This window comes from Conger conger, chromosome 17 (genome assembly GCF_963514075.1).
Source record: "Conger conger chromosome 17, fConCon1.1, whole genome shotgun sequence".
NCBI lineage: Eukaryota > Metazoa > Chordata > Actinopteri > Anguilliformes > Congridae > Conger > Conger conger.
Window position 1 is genome coordinate 16,533,923 of NC_083776.1, and position 21,820 is coordinate 16,555,742.

At 44.3% G+C, this 21,820-nt stretch overlaps 1 protein-coding gene across 2 annotated transcripts; it reads left to right on the top strand.

The window, feature by feature from the left end:
• The first annotated feature begins 459 nt into the window (after window positions 1-459).
• On the top strand, window positions 460-20,563 carry atf2 (activating transcription factor 2). Of its 2 annotated transcripts, none has more exons than XM_061226272.1 (12): window positions 460-535; window positions 1,707-1,777; window positions 1,869-1,965; window positions 2,047-2,165; window positions 7,130-7,255; window positions 7,796-7,974; window positions 8,353-8,467; window positions 9,608-9,697; window positions 11,846-12,016; window positions 13,681-13,887; window positions 14,842-14,947; window positions 18,305-20,563. In XM_061226272.1, the coding sequence occupies exons 2-12, from the start codon at window positions 1,730-1,732 to the stop codon at window positions 18,547-18,549; spliced, it is 1,503 nt and encodes a 500-aa protein (XP_061082256.1). In that variant the 5' UTR covers window positions 460-535; window positions 1,707-1,729; the 3' UTR covers window positions 18,550-20,563. The 2 variants fall into 2 exon arrangements, with proteins under 2 accessions (XP_061082256.1, XP_061082257.1); XM_061226273.1 differs by having other exon boundaries at window positions 9,611-9,697.
• The last annotated feature ends 1,257 nt before the right edge of the window (window positions 20,564-21,820 follow it).

Below are 21,820 nucleotides of genomic sequence, written 5' to 3' on the forward strand. Positions count from 1 at the left end.
CAATTATACATTTATTTGCACAATCATTTTGCCCAAAATAATTTGCACAATCATTTTTCACGTTCTGTATTTAGAAATATTTCCGAACGGATAAGGTCTGCAGTCACCTGCTAATGGCTGTTGTGCCTTTGGGCTATATATTGTACCGCAATTGCTTCAGTCACAATATTCTACCGTATATTCTATGTTCCAATCGATAGCATAACAATGCAATGTCACCTTATACAAACGAATGTGCAAGGCAAATGAGTGCATTGATCCTCTATCATATTATTCGCCTGATACGAAGGTTTCATTTCGGGAGGTGTAATTATTTTCCCACACTGTAAGAGACTGTTCCACCGGAGTTAATGTACAGATACATTGAATATTTGTTTGCAGTATATCTGTCAAAACACACGTGTGGACAGCGAGATTGATTACGTAATGTGTCTTTACTCCACTGACGATTACGGAAGATGTCCACAGCTTCGACGCGCGTCGCGAGATCTGGGGGCAGTCGTGGGGTTTTCGCGTGGAAAGGTTGAGCCCGTGGGTAAGTGTAAATACTCCATTTACATTGATAGCGGTTGTAAACAAAAATATTGCACATGTGTTAAGTGAAATCCTATAGACGTTCTGTATTCTCATATGATGTTAATTCCGAACGATTACTACATGCACAGGTCCGTAGTAATAATAATAGCTCATAATATGGCGACGGTGATTGCAGCCAGCTAGCGGTAACAGTGGCTAACCCTCAGCCAAATCCAACCCGTAAGATACCCAAGGAAGAGAGGGGTTTTAACTGGCGAGTCAAAGCAATCGATGCGTAGGACAATAATTCGTGACATTGTTTGTTTGGTAGCTAGCATATTTCCCTTTAGCATTGCCATTGATGCAAGAATGAAAATAACTCGCTAGATAGTAATTATAAGCAGACGTAAGCGACAGCAGGTAGCGTCATGGTTATCGCTGTTTCACCATCTGACAGTTTACCGTAGACAATGTTGCTATGGTCCATAAAGCTAGCTCATGCTAGCTACCTAGAACGGCAAGTACAATGATGAAACTGTTGAAACACTCCTTTACTCCAGCTGTTTTTCGCATTTGTAGTTAGCACTAGATCGAGTGCAACGTAGCAAATACCTGGTTTCGCTTGACTGTATCGTTTTAACAGCTCGCACACCTGTTTTGGATGACGATCATAGCTATTTGTCGGTGAAATGGAACGAGTTATCCATCTCACACAGAAAGCTAACTTATTATTAGCTGCACTACATGAGAACAGCGAACGTCAGTATTCTCAGTATCCAGATGAAATTAGGAATAACAGGAGAAAGGAAATTGGGGGCGGGTTTAGTGAAGCTGTCTTTATACTGTATGTGTACTGGCCAGAATATTGGTCCTGCATCAAAAATGACAGTTTGACAACTCAAGGGCATTCTGGTCAGATTGATTTGATAAAAAAATGAAATGCAAAAATGAAATGTGGCCTTATTATGGCTTCGCCGAAATATGGACCAAGCGATGGTCCGTATTAGCCTGTCTGTAATAGTTTGCTGTTGTATGCCTTCTCTAGAGGATCCATTTACAAAATATTGAAAAGACGGAAAAAATGCGCAGATTTGATCTCTTTACTTAAGTAACGTCAATTGCTCTGCGAATCACTGTCATTTGATCAATTTTAAAAAGCATTCCTGTTCTCTTTACATATTTTTATTTAGGATATAAAAAGGATTGCCTGAATATGAGTGATGACAAACCCTTCGTATGTACTGCTCCTGGGTGTGGTCAGGTAGGCTATGCAAGTTCTAAATGTTCATGTTTTTATGCAATAACTTTTAACCGAACACATTAACTCAAATGTACCATTTTATCTATAACAGCGGTTCACCAACGAAGACCACTTGGCTGTCCATAAACACAAACATGAGATGACACTAAAGTTTGGTCCAGCTCGGAATGACAGTGTCATTGTTGCTGGTAGGTGTCCAGTCTGGTCAATGTTTAAGATGTTTTGGGTGTGATAAATACATTTAATTGGATTGCTAATTTTTTTTACAGACCAAACTCCAACACCCACTCGCTTCCTGAAGAACTGTGAAGAAGTGGGACTGTTTAATGAACTTGCTAGTCCTTTTGAACATGACTTCAAAAAAGCCGCTGAAGAGGACATCAAAAAGGTAATTCATAGTGTTGAGGAATGGATAGAAGCAATCATCGAGGCGCATAATACCTGGAGACAGCTTACTCAGTTTCAAGGATTCTTATGGGAGCTGCTCAATGGTGCAAGAAGCCAGTTAATGGAGGCTGCCATGTTTGACTATTTAGAGATTTTTTTGGCTCTAAAGAATGCACACTGCCTTGGTACATGAATGAATAAGGGATACAATTTCATATTCTGAGTGCCTCAGAAAATCAGCCCTGGCGAGTAATTAGTCCAGTGTGAAGAAATTTGTTTAAAAACATTAAGGGATCCATTTTGAAGGTTCACCTTTAACAATTCCCATAGGCCGATTGACACAGAGCATTAAAGAGATTAATATGCTAATTCTGGTTTACATTTACATTTACATTTTAGTCATTTGGCAGACGCTTTTAATCCAAAGCGATTTACAAGTGCATAGGTTCTACCACAAGTCAAAGCATCACATCCAGAGCTAGGAAAATACACCTGGACTGCTGTTCTAAACATATAGTGGTCATCATAAGTGCAAATTCTTTTTTTTTTTTTTTTTTTTGGGGGGGGGGGGGGGGGGTTAGACAGGGATAGGGGTATCAGAAGGGGGGGGCGGGGTAAAACAGGAGGGAGGACTAAGGTATAGTTTGAAGAGGTGTGTTTTGAGTCTGCGTCGAAATAGGGGGAGGGATTCTGCTGTCCTGACAGTGGTAGGCAAGTCATTCCACCACTGAGGAACCAGAACGGAAAACAGGCGTGAACGTGCAGCTCGACCGCCAGGTGCCCGTAGAGAGGGAACCGTAAGGCGACCAGAGCTGGCAGACCGGAGTGGTCTAGCTGGGGAGTAGGGAGTGATCAGGGATTGTATGTAATGTGGGGCAGTCCCCTTAGCAGCCTGAAATGCCAACACTAGGGCCTTGAATCGGATGCGTGCGGCAATAGGAAGCCAGTGGAGGCCAATGAGAAGCGGGGTGACATGAGCCGACCTGGGCTGACTGGTGATCAAGCGGGCTGCAGCATTCTGGACCAGCTGGAGGGGCTTGATGGCGCACGCTGGAAGACCGGCTAGGAGGGAGTTGCAGTAATCCAGGCGGGAAATGACGAGCGCCTGGACTAGGAGCTGGGTGGCTTTCTCCGTCAGGAGATGACGGATGCGGCGTATATTATACAGAAAGAACCTGCAGGTTCTGGCAGTGGAGGATACTTGTGGAGCCAGGGAGAGGCAGTTATCAAGAGTCACCCCAAGATTCTTTGCCGTACGGGAGGAGGAAACTACAAAGTCCTCCACAGTCAGTGAGAGGTCGATTGACGGAGAGGACTTAGCAGGGATGTAGAGAAGCTCAGTTTTGGCAAGGTTGAGCTTCAGGTGATGGGAAGTCATCCACGCAGAGATATCAGCCAAGCGGGCAGATATCTGTGTGGTGATTGGGGTGTCGGGGGGGAAGGAAATGAAGAGTTGGGTGTCATCAGCGTAGGAGTGATAAGAGAAGCCGTGGGAAGAGATAACAGAACCAAGGGACATGGTGTATAGCGAGAAGAGGAGAGGCCCAAGAACCGAGCCCTGCGGGACTCCAGTTCGTAGGGGTTGAGGGTCGGAGAGTGCGCCCCTCCAAGTCACCTGGTAGGAGCGACCAGAGAGGTAGGAGGAAAACCAAGCGAGTGCAGAACCTGTGACACCCATCCCAGACAGCGATGAGAGCAGAATCTCATGGTTGACTGTATCGAAGGCGGCTGACAGGTCGAGGAAGATGAGGACAGAGGAGAGGGATTTTGCTTTAGCAGAGTGGAGTGCCTCAGTGACCGCGAGCAGGGCGGTTTCAGTGGAGTGGCCACTCTTGAAGCCAGACTGGTTGGGGTCATGGAGATTGTTGTGGAGAAGATAAGTGGACAGTTGGGAGCAGACCGCCCGTTCCAGGGTTTTAGCGAGAAAGGGAAGAAGAGAGACAGGCCGGTAGTTGTTCAGGGCAGAGGGATCAAGAGTAGGTTTTTTGAGGAGGGGAGTGACTCTGGCCCTCTTCAGGGAAGAGGGCATGGTGCCGGAAGAGAGGGAGGTGTTGATTAGAGAGGAGAGAAAAGGGAGAATGTCCTCAGATATAGATTGTAGGAGGGGAGAGGGGATGGGGTCAAGAGGACAGGTGGTCGGGCGGTGGGAAGTAAGGAGTTTCAGTGTGTCGGCGTCAGAGAGGGGAGAAAAGGAGGTTAGGGAGTTGGGGAGGGTAGGAGGGTCAGCAGGGGTGGAGGGTTGGGAGAAGGAATTGCGAATAGCATCGACCTTCTTTTCAAAGAAGGAGACAAAGGCATCAGGTGTGAGTGATGAGGGGGGTGGGGGGGGTGGGGGGGGAGGGGGGGCCAGAAGAGAGGAGAAAGTTGAAAACAGTTTGCGGGGATTAGAGGCGGCCGCGTTAATTTTCGAGTGAAAGAAGGAAGATTTAGCTAGAGAGACAGAGGAATGGAAAGATGATAAGAGGGCATGGAAGGAAGCCATATCACTGGGGAGACAGGACCTTTTCCATTTTCTCTCCGCCGCCCGCAGTTCGGTTCGGACAGCTCGTAGAGCATCAGAAAGCCAAGGACTGGGGGGGGAGGCCCGAGCTAGTTTGGTGGTGAGGGGACACAGAGAGTCAAAGGAAGATGAGAGGGAGGACATGAGAGTTGTAGCCGCATCATCGGTAGACAGTCGAGAGAAAGACACCGCAGATGGTAGGGAGGAGAGGATTGTAGATGAGAGGGTGGAGGAAGACAGGTGGCGTAGGTTCCGTCGACAGGTGACAGTGGATGGTGGGAGAGATGGATGGGTGTTAGAGGAGAGTGGAAGAGAGAAAGAGATGAAGGAGTGGTCAGATATATGGAGTGGTGTTACAGAGAGGTTGGTTGTTGTGCAGCTCCTTGTGAAGATGAGGTCAAGAAGGTTGCCTGCTTTGTGGGTGGGAGGGGAAAGAGTGAGGGTAAGGTCAAAAGAAGAGAGGAGGGAGAGAAAGGTAGACTGGGTGGACTCTGAGTTGAGGTTGAAGTCACCCAGGAGGATCAGGGGGGTGTCATTCACAGGTGAGGAGCTGAGGAAAATGTCCATCTCATCCAAAAAGTTTCCCAGAGGACCCGGGGGGCGATAAACAACAATAACAAACAGTTTGCACGGCAGAGTAACAGAAACCGCATGAAATTCAAAAGAGGAGAAGGAGAGGGATGAGGAGAAGACACTAGATCTCCATGAGGATGAGATTAGGAGACCTGTGCCACCTCCTCTGCCAGAGGATCTGGGTGTGTGGGAAAAAGAGAAGGCAGAGGAAAGGGCAGCCGGGGTGGCCGTGTTCTCAGGTGAGAGCCACGTTTCAGTTAAAGCAAGAAAGTCAAGGTTGAGGTGGGCAGATATGAAGTCTGCTTTCTGGACAGCGGACTGGCAGTTCCAGAGGCCACCAGCCACACAGAGATCAATACCAGGGGATCTGGGAGGGAAGATGAGGTTAGAGATATTCTGCCCATGTTGGCGGGAGGCGAACCTCCTACCTGACTGGGACCTGGGGAGAGGAGAGAGGACAGGGATGGGAAGGAAACACATGGAGGGAACTAGGGAGGACAAGGGGAATACTACACAGTGGAATGAGGGCAGGCAGCAAAAACAAAATCAAACATCAGGCTCTCGGACAGCCTGGATGGACACCCGTAGATAGACACCCTCGACTTTGTACACCTGCGACTTCGTACGCCGAGGCAAGTAGCCGAGGCTGCCGCACACAGCTGCCGCTGGTGCGCTACACAACTGCTTAAGTAACACTGACGCCGAATACAGAAAATGCAACCAACCCACTGCAGAACAGTAATGCACACTGAAGTGAGTTCAGGTGTGCCAGTACTAATAGCCTGAGCAGGGTGCAAAGTATTGGCTCCTCCTACAACAAAAGCTGTGGCCTGCCAGCCAGTAAAACAATGGTTTTCACTTGCGCTGGTTGTATGGAAAGAGTGTGTGGTTGTTTGTTTGGGGTGTGGATTGGTGTAAATGCATGGCATGGTGATATTCTGACCGGTTTAATAGCTCTGAAGATTGCACTGCCTGAAACATTCACAAAGCAGGATTACTGAGAGTTCAATTTCTGCACTGAGTATTAGCCAGAACCCTCCCAAACCTGGAACATGGAGTGTTACCCAGCTAACTTTATTATCCTGCTTTGTGAGATACCACTCAGGTTTAACCAGCAGTCTTTGTTAAGTGGCCTTTTGTGGGAAAAAAATATTTGCCATCCACACACAAATCCATGAAATGAAAATACATAATTTGATGAATATGGCTTTTTAAATTATTGTTGTGCAACCATTTTTCATGTTATTTTGGCTAGGAAAAGGTAAATCTATAAATATGTGATTGCAATGGGCACCAGGAGATCACCAGGAGATCACCAGGAGAATGAGTCTGTGATGAGTACTGGTGCTACGTCCCTTTTGGCCAAATGGGGGCACTGTTCCTTAATTCAGTATGGGGCGGTATGTCTTTTTTTCGGGAAATTCTCTCACCTGCAGGACACCATTGTACCACTAGGGTTGGAGATACCGATACTGCTTATTGATTCTGATACTTATCAATACTTCTTTCAATAATTTGAAGCTATTAAGTTTGCTGTTGCAAACCTTAGCTAGCTTGCTTGATTATTAGGTTTTATGTATTAAAATAATTTAAAATGCCATTAGATAATCATTATCTTCCATAGTTCTCTAGTTTGGATTCCATGTTCCTGGGTAGCTGTAGCTTGTAACGGTGTAACATTAGCTTAGTTGGCTACCAACTAGGCAAATACCTACCTAGCTACCTCCGCTCATTAAATAAACAAAAATACTGTTGTAGCAAGACTTATGTGCATTTTTATATTGAACGTTAAAGCTGATGTAATACTGTAGTAATGCAAATGGCCTATAGGCTACTAATCGAAAATTACTTTTCTGCCTCTCTTCTTGTTTTGTGTTTTCGGGGTGCCCTAGCTGCCCTTGGACTTGTCCCCGCTTGCAACGCCAGTCATCAGGACTAAAATGGAGGAGCCCTGCGCTGTGGTCTCTCAGCGAGACAGTCCGCTGCCTCACCCCGAGTCCACCACCAGTGACGACCGGGTGAGAGGGAGCAGCCGCAAAGCAGGCCTTTAACGCCCATTAGAGCCCTGAAAAACTCTCATCAGACACATTTACAGTTTACATCAAGGTTCAGACCCCTCATTATTATTATTATTATTATTATTATTATTAATAATAATAATAATTTTGTTTGGTGCACAAATGAGTATATGGGAAATACCAAAGTTTCAGTACATAGACCATCACAAAATCATCATTACATTACAGGCATTTGGCAGACGCTCTTATCCAGAGCGACGTACAGTTAATTAGACTAAGCAGGAGACAATCTTCCCCTGGAGCAATGCAGGGTTAAGGGCCTTGCTCAAGGGCCCAACGGCTGTGCGGATCGTATTGTGGCTACACCGGGAATCGAACCACCGACCTTGCGTGTCCCAGTCATTCACCTTAATCACTACGCTACAGTCCCTCATGCCCTCATGCTCTCCGAAACTGATTAACGCCCTTGCTGCATCTGAACTGTGTGGTTTCGTTTCTTTATGCTCTCGCTGGGTCTGATCCGTGTGGTTTCATTTCCAGGACATCTCTCTACAGCCCACGTCTCAGCCGGCTTCAGCCATCATCCGGCCGCCTTCCCTGCAGGTGCCCAGCGTCCTGCTGGCAGGCCCCGAAACCAGCCTGGTGGTGCAGCCCACCCTGCCCTCGCCAACCTCCAGCTCCGTCATAACCCAGGCCCCGTCCGCTAACCGGGCCATAGTGTGAGTAACAGAGGCCCCGTCCGCTAACCGGCCCATAGTGTGAGTAACTGTACACAGGGCCCCATCTGTTAACAGGCCCATAGTGTGAGTAACACAGGGCCCATCCGCTAACAGGCCCATAGTGTGAATAACACAGGGCCCATCCGCTAACAGGCCCATAGTGTGAATAACACAGGGCCCATCCGCTAACAGGCCCATAGTGTGAGTAACACAGGGCCCATCTGCTAACAGGCCCATAGTGTGAGTAACTGGACACAGGTCCCAGGGCATCATTTCTGGATGATATGAATATTTTCTTAGGTTTTTTTTTCTGATTTGTCTTGTGATTGGTGGCTACATAATTAATATGCATAATGAATTGCTCTCTTTGGTCCCTAGCCCTGTGTCTGGAACCTTCCCCGTGCTTCTGCAGCTGCCCAATGGACAGACAATGCCTGTTGCTATCCCAGCATCCATTGCAAACCCGAGTGTGCATATTCCTACTACCATGCCAGTAAGTCTTACTTGTTTCTGTAGTGCGTGTGCACGGCCTGTCAAACTGTTTTTATTTGCACATATATGGAGTTAACTTCTTGTCAAAACTAGCAAACAAACAGGTTTTATAAACATCCTGCGATTCGCAAACAAATGCAGTTTGTTTCGCGAATTCTAAACACACAAACACAGCTGTTTTCCAAATGAAAAACACAATCATCTAACATGCAAAACATGATTGTCAAACAAACATAATTTGTTTTGCAAATACAAAACTTGCCTATCCATGAATACAGAACCATTTTATTGCAATTACAAATCATGTGAAAGAAGTACAAAACTTGTTTTGTAAGTCCGAAAAATGGTGTCTTGTGGTGCCATTTGTGGATCATGTGACTTTTGAGACTATTTTAAAGGTTAAGATTCGTAAAGGTAATATATTTGTAATCAAGCCTAACGTTACATTGCTTCTAAGCGCGTATTCATGGTTGTCTTTCTTGAATAAGGTATTTGTCAAATTAATTAATGTTATATTACTGTTGTGTTACCGCAACCAACAGCTTCATATCGAGGGATCTTCCTATTAAGGGTACCATTCTTATTACAGAATATACAGTTTGTCCAACTTACTCTGTTTGAATTCAGATCTTATTGCATATTTGTTTTGACTGTTGTGATTAACTTATTGTATCTTTCTGCATTTAGACTAGTTTCACAAACACAGGCATTAGACTAGTTGCACAAACATACATGGCATTCATTTTTCAAGGCTTCTATCTGAAAGTTGTAAAGATTACATTAGGTACTCGTGACTACCGTAGAAGTTCAAAAGCATAATATAAATACAAATAAATAAAAAAGCAATGCAACACTGTTTGCAAGCAACATGATGCTTAACTAACAGATGTGTCAATAAGCCACTCACTAGCTGTTTACATCGATTGGATTATGACAGAATAAGTTCTTGAAAATGCAGTTACATTTAATCTTCTGAGGTACTATGTGAAAGGGTGGGGCTTTCTGTATAGAGGGTGGACCTGTGTGTAAAAGGGAGGGGCTTTCTGTGTACAGGCTGGAGCTGTGTGTAAAAGGGAGGAGATCTATGTGCAGTATGAGCTCTGACCTGACTTTGCTATGTTCTCTCGCCTTGTGTCTGCAGCAGCTGGTCAGACCTGTCACTGTAGTGCCTAACGTCCCAGGAATCCCAGGCCCCTCCTCCCCACAGCCCATCCAATCAGAGGCCAAAATGGTAATGCAGTCCCCTCCTCTCCTTGTCTTTGTGTTCCCACGTCTTTAGCACACATATATAGCACTCAATTAAAATGTGTCCAGTTGTTACTTTCAACTGCCGATTTGGCAATCAGTCTATAGCTCTGAGCTACACATTTGTGGGTTATTGTTGTTTTTTGGGGGTATTTGTTCTACATATAATAATGAAAATAATTGAGGCATGCTATAGAGCCTGATTGATTTATCGGAACGGCGATATTATTGGCCGATATTGGGCTGTCATAGATTTATTATTATCGCTGTGTATTTTGGTCGATATTAAAACTAAATATCGTCACCGACTTAGTTACACTAAAGTGAGGCAACTTTTTTTTTTAACACAAACCTCACACTAAATTCAACCTAAGAAGAATGTTTATTTCATAGGAAAAAGTAACACTGTCTTGTTGTGGATTGCTACACTTTATTAATACTTTTATTTACAAATTAGGCTCTCATTTTTATTTGTGTGTAATTATTTATGAATTTTAAAATTATCCTATTTTATATTATTACATATGTCCCACATGGAATGTTTATTTCACAGCAACACTGGTTAAGTTGCACTGTGTAAGTTTATTATTTGTTATTTGTTAAATAAATTTGTTAAATGTGTAGCCAATCTTACTTTCAACACACAAATGTGTTTTGATTGTTTGAAAATTAATCATCATTGGTATATACTGTAGTTGAAATATTTATTATGGCAGCCCTACTATACTAGTGAAATCAGAAGAAAGACTAGTCGACATTTTTATTGAGTTTGTATGTCACTGAAAGAAGACTGAGTTATTAAACTATGGATGAATAACGATTAATATAACACAATAAACAATAAAATAGGCACATATATTACACTAAATAAATAGATAAAAATGTGATGGACACCATTTGCTTGTGTTCAAAACATACAGGGCATAAGTGCAACATCAAACTACGTTTTTCAGAAAAACACGGAAGTGTAAATGAAGGAAGAGCCAAACGAATGGCTGTTTTTAGTGGACAGCTTCTCAAAAAGACTCACTCAAAAAGAATGCCCATCACTACTGACTTCTGGAGACCAGTCACAAGATTTCTATAGGCTAATAGCAGTATGCGATAAGTAATACTAATGCTATACTAACACTGTTGGCAATTTGACTCCAAATACTTAGGTATTATGAAACAAAATATTAAAGCAGTAACAGGATTGTTCACTAGCATAAAATAGCATTAGGAATACATTTTTGACATTTCTGCATTTTGACATAACATTCAAATGTTTGTGAGTACTTGTGTAACATTTATGACCTGAAGATAATGAAAATATTTTAAACAAGTTGGGCATCAGCTGTATTAGTGAAGTTGCTTACAACGGGCAAGAACAACTGAAGAACCCTCCACTACCCTGCGTGGATGCCTTCATTACAAGGCAGAGAAAAAATATTTGCGTTCAGCACATACTGGGAGGGTTTTGTTGGGTGACTGACTCCAGAGGGTATAGGCTATCACAAAGCAACATTACTGAGACACCTGGATACGTTCAGCGTGTAGCTCAATACCCGCCAGAACCCTTCCAAAACTGGAACATGGACTAAAGTGAAAACAACAAACCGTTCCGGGTTTTACTCTGTGAATTTATCCAGCTAAATTAGTAATCCTGCTTTGTGATACCCCCCCACCCCGGTCTGTGGTTGTGTCCCAAGTCTGCACAAACCTGCTGCACCAAGCCACTAATACAAATGGATCCGAGAAAAAAAGGAAAACACACCTGTTTTCCAGGGGTGAGCATGTAGGCAATTAGCAATTAGGCAGTCGGGGTAGATTTCATTGTTCCAGTGTGCTTGCATTGCTTGCAAATTGTTGTAAAAAAAAACAATGGTTGTGCCCTGGTTTAGGCATCAAGTGCCAGTGAGCAATCAGCCATAAAAATGAATTACTCTCTTTGTCCATATTTTTATACGGTACATGTTTTATTCCCAGGCACACTGACTATTAACTCACAAATCAAGTCGTGACTTTCCGATATGTCTGTATCGGGCATTTTCCTGTGATGTGCAGTTTGACTGAAATGTGACATGTGAAATGTGATTGGCTGTTCTTGTCTCCGTTCTCTTCTGATTGGTTGTTCTCGCTGCCCCCTCTCCAGAGGCTGAAAGCCGCTCTGACTCAGCAGCAGCTCCCTCAGGTACCCAATGGAGAGGCGGGCGACGCCCAGACCAGTGCTGTCAGTCATAGGAATACCCCGCCCCCTGCGCTGCCCGAGGAGCCCCGTCCACAGTCTCTGCAGCAGCCTGCTACCTCCACCACAGAGACACCCGTGAGTGTGTGTGTGTGTGTGTGTGTGTGTGTGTGTGTGTGTGTGTGTGTGAGTGAGTGAGTGAGTGAGTGAGTGAGTGAGTGAGTGTGTGTGTGTGTGTGTGCGCGTGAGCAGGCATATGTGCACAAGTGTGAGCAGTAAAGCAGTATAGTAAAACTAATGCTTTCAACATGGAATATAAGTGCAGTTCCAGCTGTGGTACTGAGAAGCCAAAACGTCAGACTGCGGTGTTTGCAACAGAGCAAAAGCGGTACAAGTGGCATCGCAGCTTTCTGTGTACAGGGTGGAGCTGTGTGTAAAAGGGAGGAGCTTTCTGTGTACAGGGTGGAGCTGGAAATGATCTTTTAGGGAAGAGGGTGATGTATACACCGTCTTTTGGAAGGAGTGCCCCGCAAAAGGCAAAGTTGTTGGTCTAGCAATTAAAAACTCCTTCCCACCAAACACCTGTGGACATCCCACCTGCTGGGAAGCAGTATGTCACTCCCTTCAGTGTATATGCAGCAACATTACCATCAGGCACTGAAGCAAAAGACTGCTTCTGCCAGCTGTTGGATGAACTGCAATGGTTGAAGAATGAGTGCTGGATTACCAAAGCCCATGAAATCCGATCCTATGCGCGCAGGAACGAAATGCATAACTTCTATGACGCCATAAAAACCACCCATGGTTTTTATGGGTGGCTTTTATGCTGCTCTCTCCGTCCCCTTAGAAGTGCTGATGGATCCACCCTCATAAAGGACCAGACAAAAGATGGGGTGAACACTTTGAAGCTCTCCTCAACCACAACAACCCAGTAGACATTTCTGTTCTTAATGACCTCCCAACCCTGCCTACCCTCCAGACCCTGAATGCTGCACCATCCTTCTGTGAAGTTCACTCTGCCATCAGGTCAGTGAAGAACAACAAGGGCCCTGGCCCTGATTCCATCCCTGCTGACATCCTTAAGCAAGGAGGCTATCTCTGCACCGAACAGTCTACCTGTTCATTGCTGAGGTATGGAGACAAGAATCTGCCCCCCATCAGTGGAGGGATGTGAACATCGTCACTATTTTTAAAAACAAAGGTGACAGCGCTTCACAGAAAAATAAATTAAGACTGGGAAGTTGAGAATGTGACTTAGTAAAATGGAATGTCCTTGCTCCTTCAAATGTCAGTTCAAAACCATGCCAGTTACAGACTAGGAAAGGAAAAAATTGGAGAAAAATAAGCAATTGGAATGAGCCCCCAGTGTGGCTTCAGAAAGAACAGAAGCACTGTGGACATGATCTTCACCACACACCAGCAGCAGGAAAAGTGCCTGGAACAAAATCAAGATCTTTGTGGACCTCTCCAAATCCTGCAGCCGTTCCACAAGGGGATGAGGGCCAAGGTGGCAGTTGCTGATCAAGAGTCTGAGGCATTCGGTGTAGGCACAGGCATTATACAAGACTGTGTGCTTGCACCAGTGGTCTCCATCATCCAACATACCCGGAACAGAAGTCCTCTGCTATCGACTAGAACGTCCAGAACTGGATCAAACAGGCCTCGTCCTTCTTTGGACGCCTCAGGGACGGCAACCTGTGTGTGTGTGTGTGTGTGTGTGTGTGAACGTGTGGTGTATACAGTACTGTGTAACTGAAACATACAGTATTGAAGTATGGCGTGGCGTGGCGTGTTTTCGTCAGGCCTCCCCGGCTCCCCCCGCCCAGCACACCCCCAGCACGGGGGGGCGGAGACGCAGGGCGATGAGCGAGGACCCCGATGAGAAGCGGCGTAAGTTCCTGGAGCGGAACAGAGCTGCTGCCTCCCGCTGCAGGCAGAAGAGGAAGGTGTGGGTCCAGAGCCTGGAGAAGAAGGCCGAGGACCTGAACTCCCTCAATGGGCAGCTACAGGTGGGCTAACTCTGACCTTTAACCCCTGACCCTCAACTCCCTCAATGGGCAGCTACAGGTGGGCTAACTCTGACCTTTAACCCCTGACCCTCAACGGACAGCTACAGACGGGCTAACTCTGACTTTTAACCCCTGACCCTCAACGGACAGCTACAGGTGGGCTAACCCTGACCTTTAACCCCTGACCCCTAACCCTCAACAGGCAGCTACAGGTGGGCTAACCCTGACCTTTAACCCCTGACCCCTAACCCTGACCCTCAACTCCCTCAACAGGCAGCTGCATGTGGGCTAACCCTGATCTTTAACCCCTGTCCCCTAACCCTCAACGGGCAGCTACAGGTGGGCTAACCCTGATCTTTAACCCCTGACCCCTAACCCTGACCTTCAACTCCCTCAACAGGCAGCTACATGTGGGCTAACCCTGACCTTTAACCCCTGTCCCCTAACCCTCAACGGGCAGCTACAGATGGGCTAACCCTGACCTTAACCCCTGACCTCTAACCCCTAAGCCTGACCCTCAACAGGCTTCTACATGTGGGCAAAACCTTATATTATCCTCTTAAACTCCTAAACCCTTAACCCTGACCCTTAACTCCCTCAATGGGTAGCTACAGGTGGCCTAACACTGACCTTAACCCCTGACCCCTAACCCCTAACCCTCAACTCCCACAACAGGCTTCTACAGGTTGACTAACCCTAACTCTGACCCCAAACCACTAACCCTAAGTCCTCACCCTGACCCTCAACGGGCAGCTACTGGTGGCCTAATCTCTCCCATCCTGGACATGCTCACATTAGCCGAATCAGCACACGCCCCCGCTCCAGTGCTCGCTCCATTTCTCACTCCTGGGAGGATGCGGTGTGAACGGTTACAGAGCTGAGACAGGATGTGATGCGGTGTGATGTGTACAGGCTGTGGGTGTGAGTCTGTGCTGTACTCTGTCTCCTTGGCAGAGTGAAGTCACACTGCTGAGGAATGAAGTGGCTCAGCTGAAGCAGCTTCTACTGGCTCATAAAGACTGCCCTGTGACTGCCATGCAGAAGAAATCTACCTATCACAGTGAGTCATGTTCCTTTGCCCACACCCTCAGGCCAATCACAATGACTGATACTCCCTTACTCAAACCCTCTGGCCAATCACAGTGAGGGATGTTCCCTTACTTATGTGGAAAAGTCATTCATAAATACTGTTCATTGTGGTGACACTTTTGAATAAATGGCTTACCGCAGGTGAATAATCACCTCTCCACTTAGTATAGCATAGGTCCTGAAAAAAAAGTTACAAAATGTGTTTTTATTTATTGCATTTTGGTGTTAGATTTTCATATTGAGACAAGTACGATTCATAGTGTAATATGAGAAGAATGAAATGCAATTTTTTATTTTCCCACAATGCCTCATTAATTACGCTATGTGATCACAGTTCATAATGGCAGACATTTTCAGAAAGTTTCAGCTCTTCAAATTGTCTGTTTTACTGAATATATCTGGCTATAACCTGACAGATGTAATCTCAGTCAAATAGAATCATCATTTTACTGCATCATTTTATTTGCCTGTGCAAACGTGTGCATGCCGGTTCCAAGGCCGGTTCTCATCCGATAAAAAAGAAAAACTTCCCATCCTCCCTTTGGTCATCTTTACTCATTCCTGTAGGAGTTGGAAGACATACATTCATGTGTACATGTATATAAAAATAAGTATAATGAGTATAATGATATGAACAACGACATGTTAACCCTGTCTAAATTAATATATGTGAAAAATGCATATATCCTTTTGGCTCTTTTTGTATCATAACATGAGGTAATGGCGAACAGGCCATTCAGCCCAGCATTGCTCACCTTTTCCTACCCCTAAGTGTACCTACTGCTTAGTTTGCCTAAAAGCTAAATAGTATCTAGCACCATATCAAGCCTGGTCTTGAAAATCCTCAGTGTTTCTGCCTCCACTGCATGTGCTGGGCGAGCTATTCCACACACCCACGACTTGCCGTGTGAAAAAAATACTTCCTAATATATGTAAGGAATTTCTCCTTTGCCAATTTCCATTTGTGCCCTCTCGTTCTGCTAACCGAAAAATTGCCTGTAATTGACTTTGTTTATCCCTTTAATGAATTTAAAGGCCTCAATCTGTTTATATTAGAGTACATAAAAAAAGTATTCTTTGTTTTCCACATCAAGATGAAATCAGTGCAGCAGCATGACAGATTGGATTTATAATGCTTGTTATTACTTATTAATACACCGTCACATTCTCATTATTTAAAAGAATAAAAAACATGAAAACATAATGGGACCAAAACGCTACCATCGGCCAGGGAGTGTGCTGTCTTACCTTGTTAATTTTAATGGACACTTCGGCTGTAATTGAGTGGGTGAAATTCAGGCATCAGGGGTTGTAAGCACCCACATTTATACGGCTCATTTTTATGATTTGATAAGAGAGGCAGTTTTCATCATAGATCACGGGCTACAGGTGTGAGATTTAGTGTTGATGTCTGATCACACACCAAGCAGCCATATAAGAGCACTACATAGCATGTACAATTCAATCTATCAGATAAGGGTGCTTATAAGCACTATACAGCAGGTTAGAATCAGATAGGGTGGTTATAAGCACTATACAGTGTGTTGGAAACAGGTAGGGTGCATCCAGATACCAGAGTGAGAGTTTTTCCTCCACATACAGTCAGGTCCATAAATATTGGGACATCGACACAATTCTCCTCTTTTTGGCTCTATACACCACCACAATGGATTTGAAATGAAACAAACAAGATATGCTCTAACTGCAGACTTTCAGCTTTAATATGAGGGTATTTACATCCAAATCAGGTGAACGGTGTAGGAATTACAACAGTTTCTATATGCGCCTCCCACTTTTTAAGGGATCAAAAGTAATGGGACAATTCATGCTCAGCTGTTCCATGGCCAGGTGTGTGTTATTCCCTCATTATCTCATTTACAAGGAGCAGATAAAAGGTCAAGTTTCATTTCAAGTGTGCTATTTGCATTTGGAATCTGTTGCTGTCAACTCTCAATATGAGATCCAAAGAGCTGTCACTATCAATGAAGCAAGCCATCATTAGGCTGAAAAATCAAAACAAACCCATCAGAGGGATAGCAAAAACATTAGGTGTGGCTAAATCAACTGTTTGGAACATTCTTAAAAAGAAAGAACGCACCGGTGAGCTCAGCAACACCAAAAGACCCGGAAGACCACGGAAAACAACTGTGGTGGATGACAGAAGAATTATTGCCCTGGTGAAGAAAAACCCCTTCACAACAGTTGGCCAGATCAAGAACACTCTCCAGGAGGTAGGTGTATGTGTGTCAAAGTCAACAATCAAGAGAAGACTTCACCAGAGTGAATACAGAGGGTTCACCACAAGATGTAAACCATTGGTGAGCCTCAAAAACAGGAAGACCAGATTAGAGTTTGCTAAACAACATCTAAAAAAGCCTTTACAGTTCTGGAACAACATCCTATGGACAGATGAGACAAAGATCAACTTGTACCAGAATGATGGGAAGAGAAGAGTATGGAGAAGGAAAGGAACTGCTCATGATCCAAAACATACCACCTCATCAGTGAAGCATGGTGGTGGTAGTGTCATGGCGTGGGCATGTATGGCTGCCAATGGAACTGGTTCCCTTGTATTTATTGATAATGTGACTGCTGACAAAAGCAGCAGGATGAATTCTGAAGTGTTTCGGGCAATATTATCTGCCCATATTCAGCCAAATGCTTCAGAACTCATTGGACGGCGCTTCACAGTGCAGATGGACAATGACCCAAAGCATACTGCGAAAGCAACCAAAGAGTTTTTTAAGGCAAAGAAGTAGAATGTTATGCAATGGCCAAGTCAATCACCTGACCTGAATCCGATTGAACATGCATTTCACTTGCTGAAGACAAAACGGAAGGGAAAATGCCCCAAGAACAAGCAGGAACTGAAGACAGTTGCAGTAGAGGCCTGGCAGAGCATCACCAGGGATTGCAACCAAGTATTAAAAAGTGAAAGTTTGATTAGTTTAGTTAGTTTGTCCCATTACTTTTGGTCCCTTAAAAAGTGGGAGGCACATATACAAACTGTTGTAATTCCTACACCGTTCACCTGATTTGGATGTAAATACCCTCAAATTAAAGCTGAAAGTCTGCAGTTAAAGCACATCTTGCTCGTTTCATTTCAAATCCATAGTGGTGGTGTATAGAGCCAAAAAGATGAGAATTGTGTCGATGTCCAAATATTTATGGACCTGACTGTATATGGCTGAATGCCTGGTAAAAGTGTAAGAGTAAGAGTTGGGTCTCCTGGAGAGGAGGAGGTGCACAGGCAGGTCAGAGTAGAGGGAGGTGTGTGTGTTTTTGCCTGGCCGGAGGTGGCTAAGGTCGGGGCTTCTCCTGCTTTCAGACACGGAGGACGACAGCGAGGTGATGTCTGTCCCCGGGAGCCCCCAGGCCGAGGCCATCCAGCACAGCTCCGTCAGCACCTCCAACGGGGTCAGCTCCTCCTCCACCCCCGCAGGCCCCGTGCCCCCACCGGACCCCGGCCACCCGGAAGAGCAGAGCACAGAGCAGACCCCGCCCCCGGGTGGAGACGTGCCCGCCCAGGCAGCTGATCACATGAACGCCCAAACCCAGCCATCAGGCAGCTGATCACATGACCACCCAAACCCAGCCGTCAGGCAGCTGATGACATGACCATCCAAACGCAGCCGTCAGGCAGCTGATTACATGACCACCCAAACCCAGCCGTCAGGCAGCTGATCACATGACCACCCAATCCCAGCCGTCAGGCAGCTGATCACACGATCCCCGGGGCCTCGGGGTCGCGACCTCTTCACATCACTACTGAGGGAGGGGCCAGAGGACCTGTCACTCATCTTTCAGAGACTGCTGAATTTAAGTCTTCTTTTGATTGTTCCTGTTGGTGTTATTGTTTTATTTTTGTTCCTTACATGCCAAATCAGTCTTATTGAACAGGAAAGGGCGTGATGACACTCTCCGGATGCTGTGAAAGCTGGACAAATTTCTTATTTCTGTTCTCTGTGTTTATTGTTGATTGTATTTATTTGATAATTTAAAATCCATGCTTTTTGAAATGTCCGAGCACTGTAAATGTTTGTGTGTCACTTTGTAATGGACGAAGCAGCGGTTTGTAAATGAGACATTCCTACCAAAGTGTGTCTGTGGGCTCGTTTGCTGCCGTTTGTCCGTGGGTCTGAAGCACTATCAGGAGGCGCGAGGAGGAATCGTCACTTTGTTTATTTCGTTGCCTTTTTGATTTTGCACACGAAGAGGAAAACTTTTAATTCTTAGACAGATTTTGGCTGTGTAGCAGTTTGAAGTCCGGCCTTTTAGAGTAGGTTTTTGATACGTGTCTTGTTACTAAACCCCCGTCGGTTTGAACTGAAACGGGGAAGAGAACATTTTGTTTTGTGTGAGTAGTGTGTCTACCTTCGCTGTGGCACGGTGTTGTCTGAATGTTGCCAGTTGCCTCCACTTGTAAAACAGTCTGAAAGGAGCGACGTGGGTTAGAAACTTGTGTTTAAGAGCATTTCTTTGACTAACATTCCCTGTGTAGTCTGATTGTCACAGATGCGCTGATTGTATGATCGCAGTACTTCTTTTCTCTACGTTTAGACATCTCTTTGATGTTGACTTTAAATGTGCCATTAATATTTATTAAATGACTAAGACCTTACTTTGACTTGCATAGAAAACAGACATGCCCATTCGCTGTCCCAGTTGTGAAGGTGTCCTTGTACAGAATTAATTCATTTGAATATCAAATATGTTTTTATTACATTTGCGACATAATTTCTGTTTACTCAAGACTTTGGGTTTTGACACTTGGTGCAAATTATGAAAATGTTGGTTTATTTTATTTACTTTTTTAAAGCATTTTAGGAAACATTGTAAATGACATTATTGATGATAGATTTTGTTAGAGCCTTCCAGAGAATATGCACATTAATTTTTATAGGACAGTTTTATTGCAAGTCCTACAAATAAACTATATAAATGTGTGTATGTGTGTGTAAATATGTACAAACATACACACACACACACACACACACACACACACGCATAAAAAAATCAAACTTAAGTGAGAACTCCCCAACCTAAACATAAGCAGAATACATGATTTCATATTTTATATTGGTAATCTGAATAAGGTTGTGCTGCTCAGTAAAATTAAAATGTGAAATGTATTTATCAGTTCATGCAATTGCTGCGAATAGCCAGAATTAATTGTAGGTTACAGTTCACTGCATAATTATGTTAAATCCATGAAAATGTATTTGCTTACTACTGTGTAGTTCTACGAGACATTGCAGCATTGTTTTAATGGTCTGTTGAAAATTCTCACACAAAAGGTAATTTGTACTTGCGTTGTTTTGTGCTTTTTGCATGTGTAAATTCTCTGAGAGAATTAGACCCATATTTAAATAATGTCTCAGTTAAATAAGTAAAATTGAACATGTCGTACCACCTGGGATTGTACCAGGTGACCCAAGCTTCATTGCTGGTCTTGTAGGTAGTTTATCCTGGTTAACTGCATTCAAAGGGTGTGATACTGTTGTGTTGGCAGTAAACTTGTAACTTGTGAAAGTTCTGTATAAAATATAAAATGTTGGAATAAATCTTTTAATATCTCTTTAAAGTCTATTTTGGCTCCTTATGAATTATTTTATGGACTATGAATGTTATTCTGTTGATCTAAATTTCTGTACTTTTTCTCCTTACATGTACTCAGTGATTACTTTATTAGGTAGACCTGTACACCAGCTTGTTAATGCAAATATTTAAATCAGCCAATAATGTGGTAGCAACTAAATGCATAAAAGCATTTAAGATGGTCAAGATGTTCAGCTTTGTTTCAGACCAGATGTCAGTATGGGGAAGAAATGTGATCTAAGCGACTTTGGCCGTGGAATGATTTCAGTGCCAGACAGGGTTTGAATATCTTAGAAACTGCTGATCTCCTGTGAATTTCAGGCACAACAATCTCTAGATTCTTTGCACAGAATGGTGTGAAAAACAAAAAAGGAGGTCAGAGGAGAATGGCCAGACTGATGAAAGCTGACAGGAAGGTAACAGTAATGCAAGTAAGAACACATTACAACAGTAGTATGCAGAAGACCATCTCTGAACACACAACGGTTCAAAAAGTGGATAGGCTACAGCAGTCTTTTTTAGTGCTGAATGAAAACAAAACCTGACATTTCTGACATTAGTTTAAGCATTTTCTTTGATGCACGCTGCCACCTTATGGAGAGTAAAGGAATTTGAATTTCCAGGATCTAAAATGAGAAGGATTGGCTGAAGTACAACAAACTTAGGAATGGCTTGCATGGAAAATCAGCTCTGGCTCTTTTAATCACAATCAAAGTCATAACACATAATCTGTGACCTGTGTTTGACTCAACAGGGATCTGTGGCACAGCCCTTGACTGGATTGAGTCCTACCTCTCTGGTCGCTCCTTCCAGGTTGCCTGGGCTGGTATTGGCCCCTCGTCCCAATGCTACAGGAGTTCCCCAGGGCTCAGTCCTTGGTCCCCTTCTCCATCTACACTCGATCCCTTTACCCTGTTATCTCTGCTCATAGTATGTCATTATCACTGTGATGCTGATGACACCCAGCTCTTTCTCTTCTTCTGCCCATCTGACACACAGGTCTCTGCCTACATCTCCACTTGCCTGAGAGACCCAAAACTAGATTACATTACATTACATGACAAAGTATTTAGCAGACGCTCTTATCCTGAGCGACGCACAATGAAGATGGACAATTTGGACAACCACCATCTAAAATGCAACCCAGATAAGATGGAGCTAATCTTCTCTAAAGTGTCTTTTCTCCATTTTGCTAGGTGACACCATGGTGGTGATATCTGATAAACTGAGGTCTCTCTGTGGTCAA

Bases quoted from the DNA above. Each gene is read 5' to 3' on its own strand.
- atf2 (XM_061226272.1), top strand. From the start codon at position 1,730: ATGAGTGATGACAAACCCTTCGTATGTACTGCTCCTGGGTGTGGTCAG. The intron at 7,975-8,352 runs GTGAGTAACAGA...TTTGGTCCCTAG, and splicing joins TCCGCTAACCGGGCCATAGT to CCCTGTGTCTGGAACCTTCC. The intron at 12,017-13,680 runs GTGAGTGTGTGT...TGTTTTCGTCAG, and splicing joins CCTCCACCACAGAGACACCC to GCCTCCCCGGCTCCCCCCGC.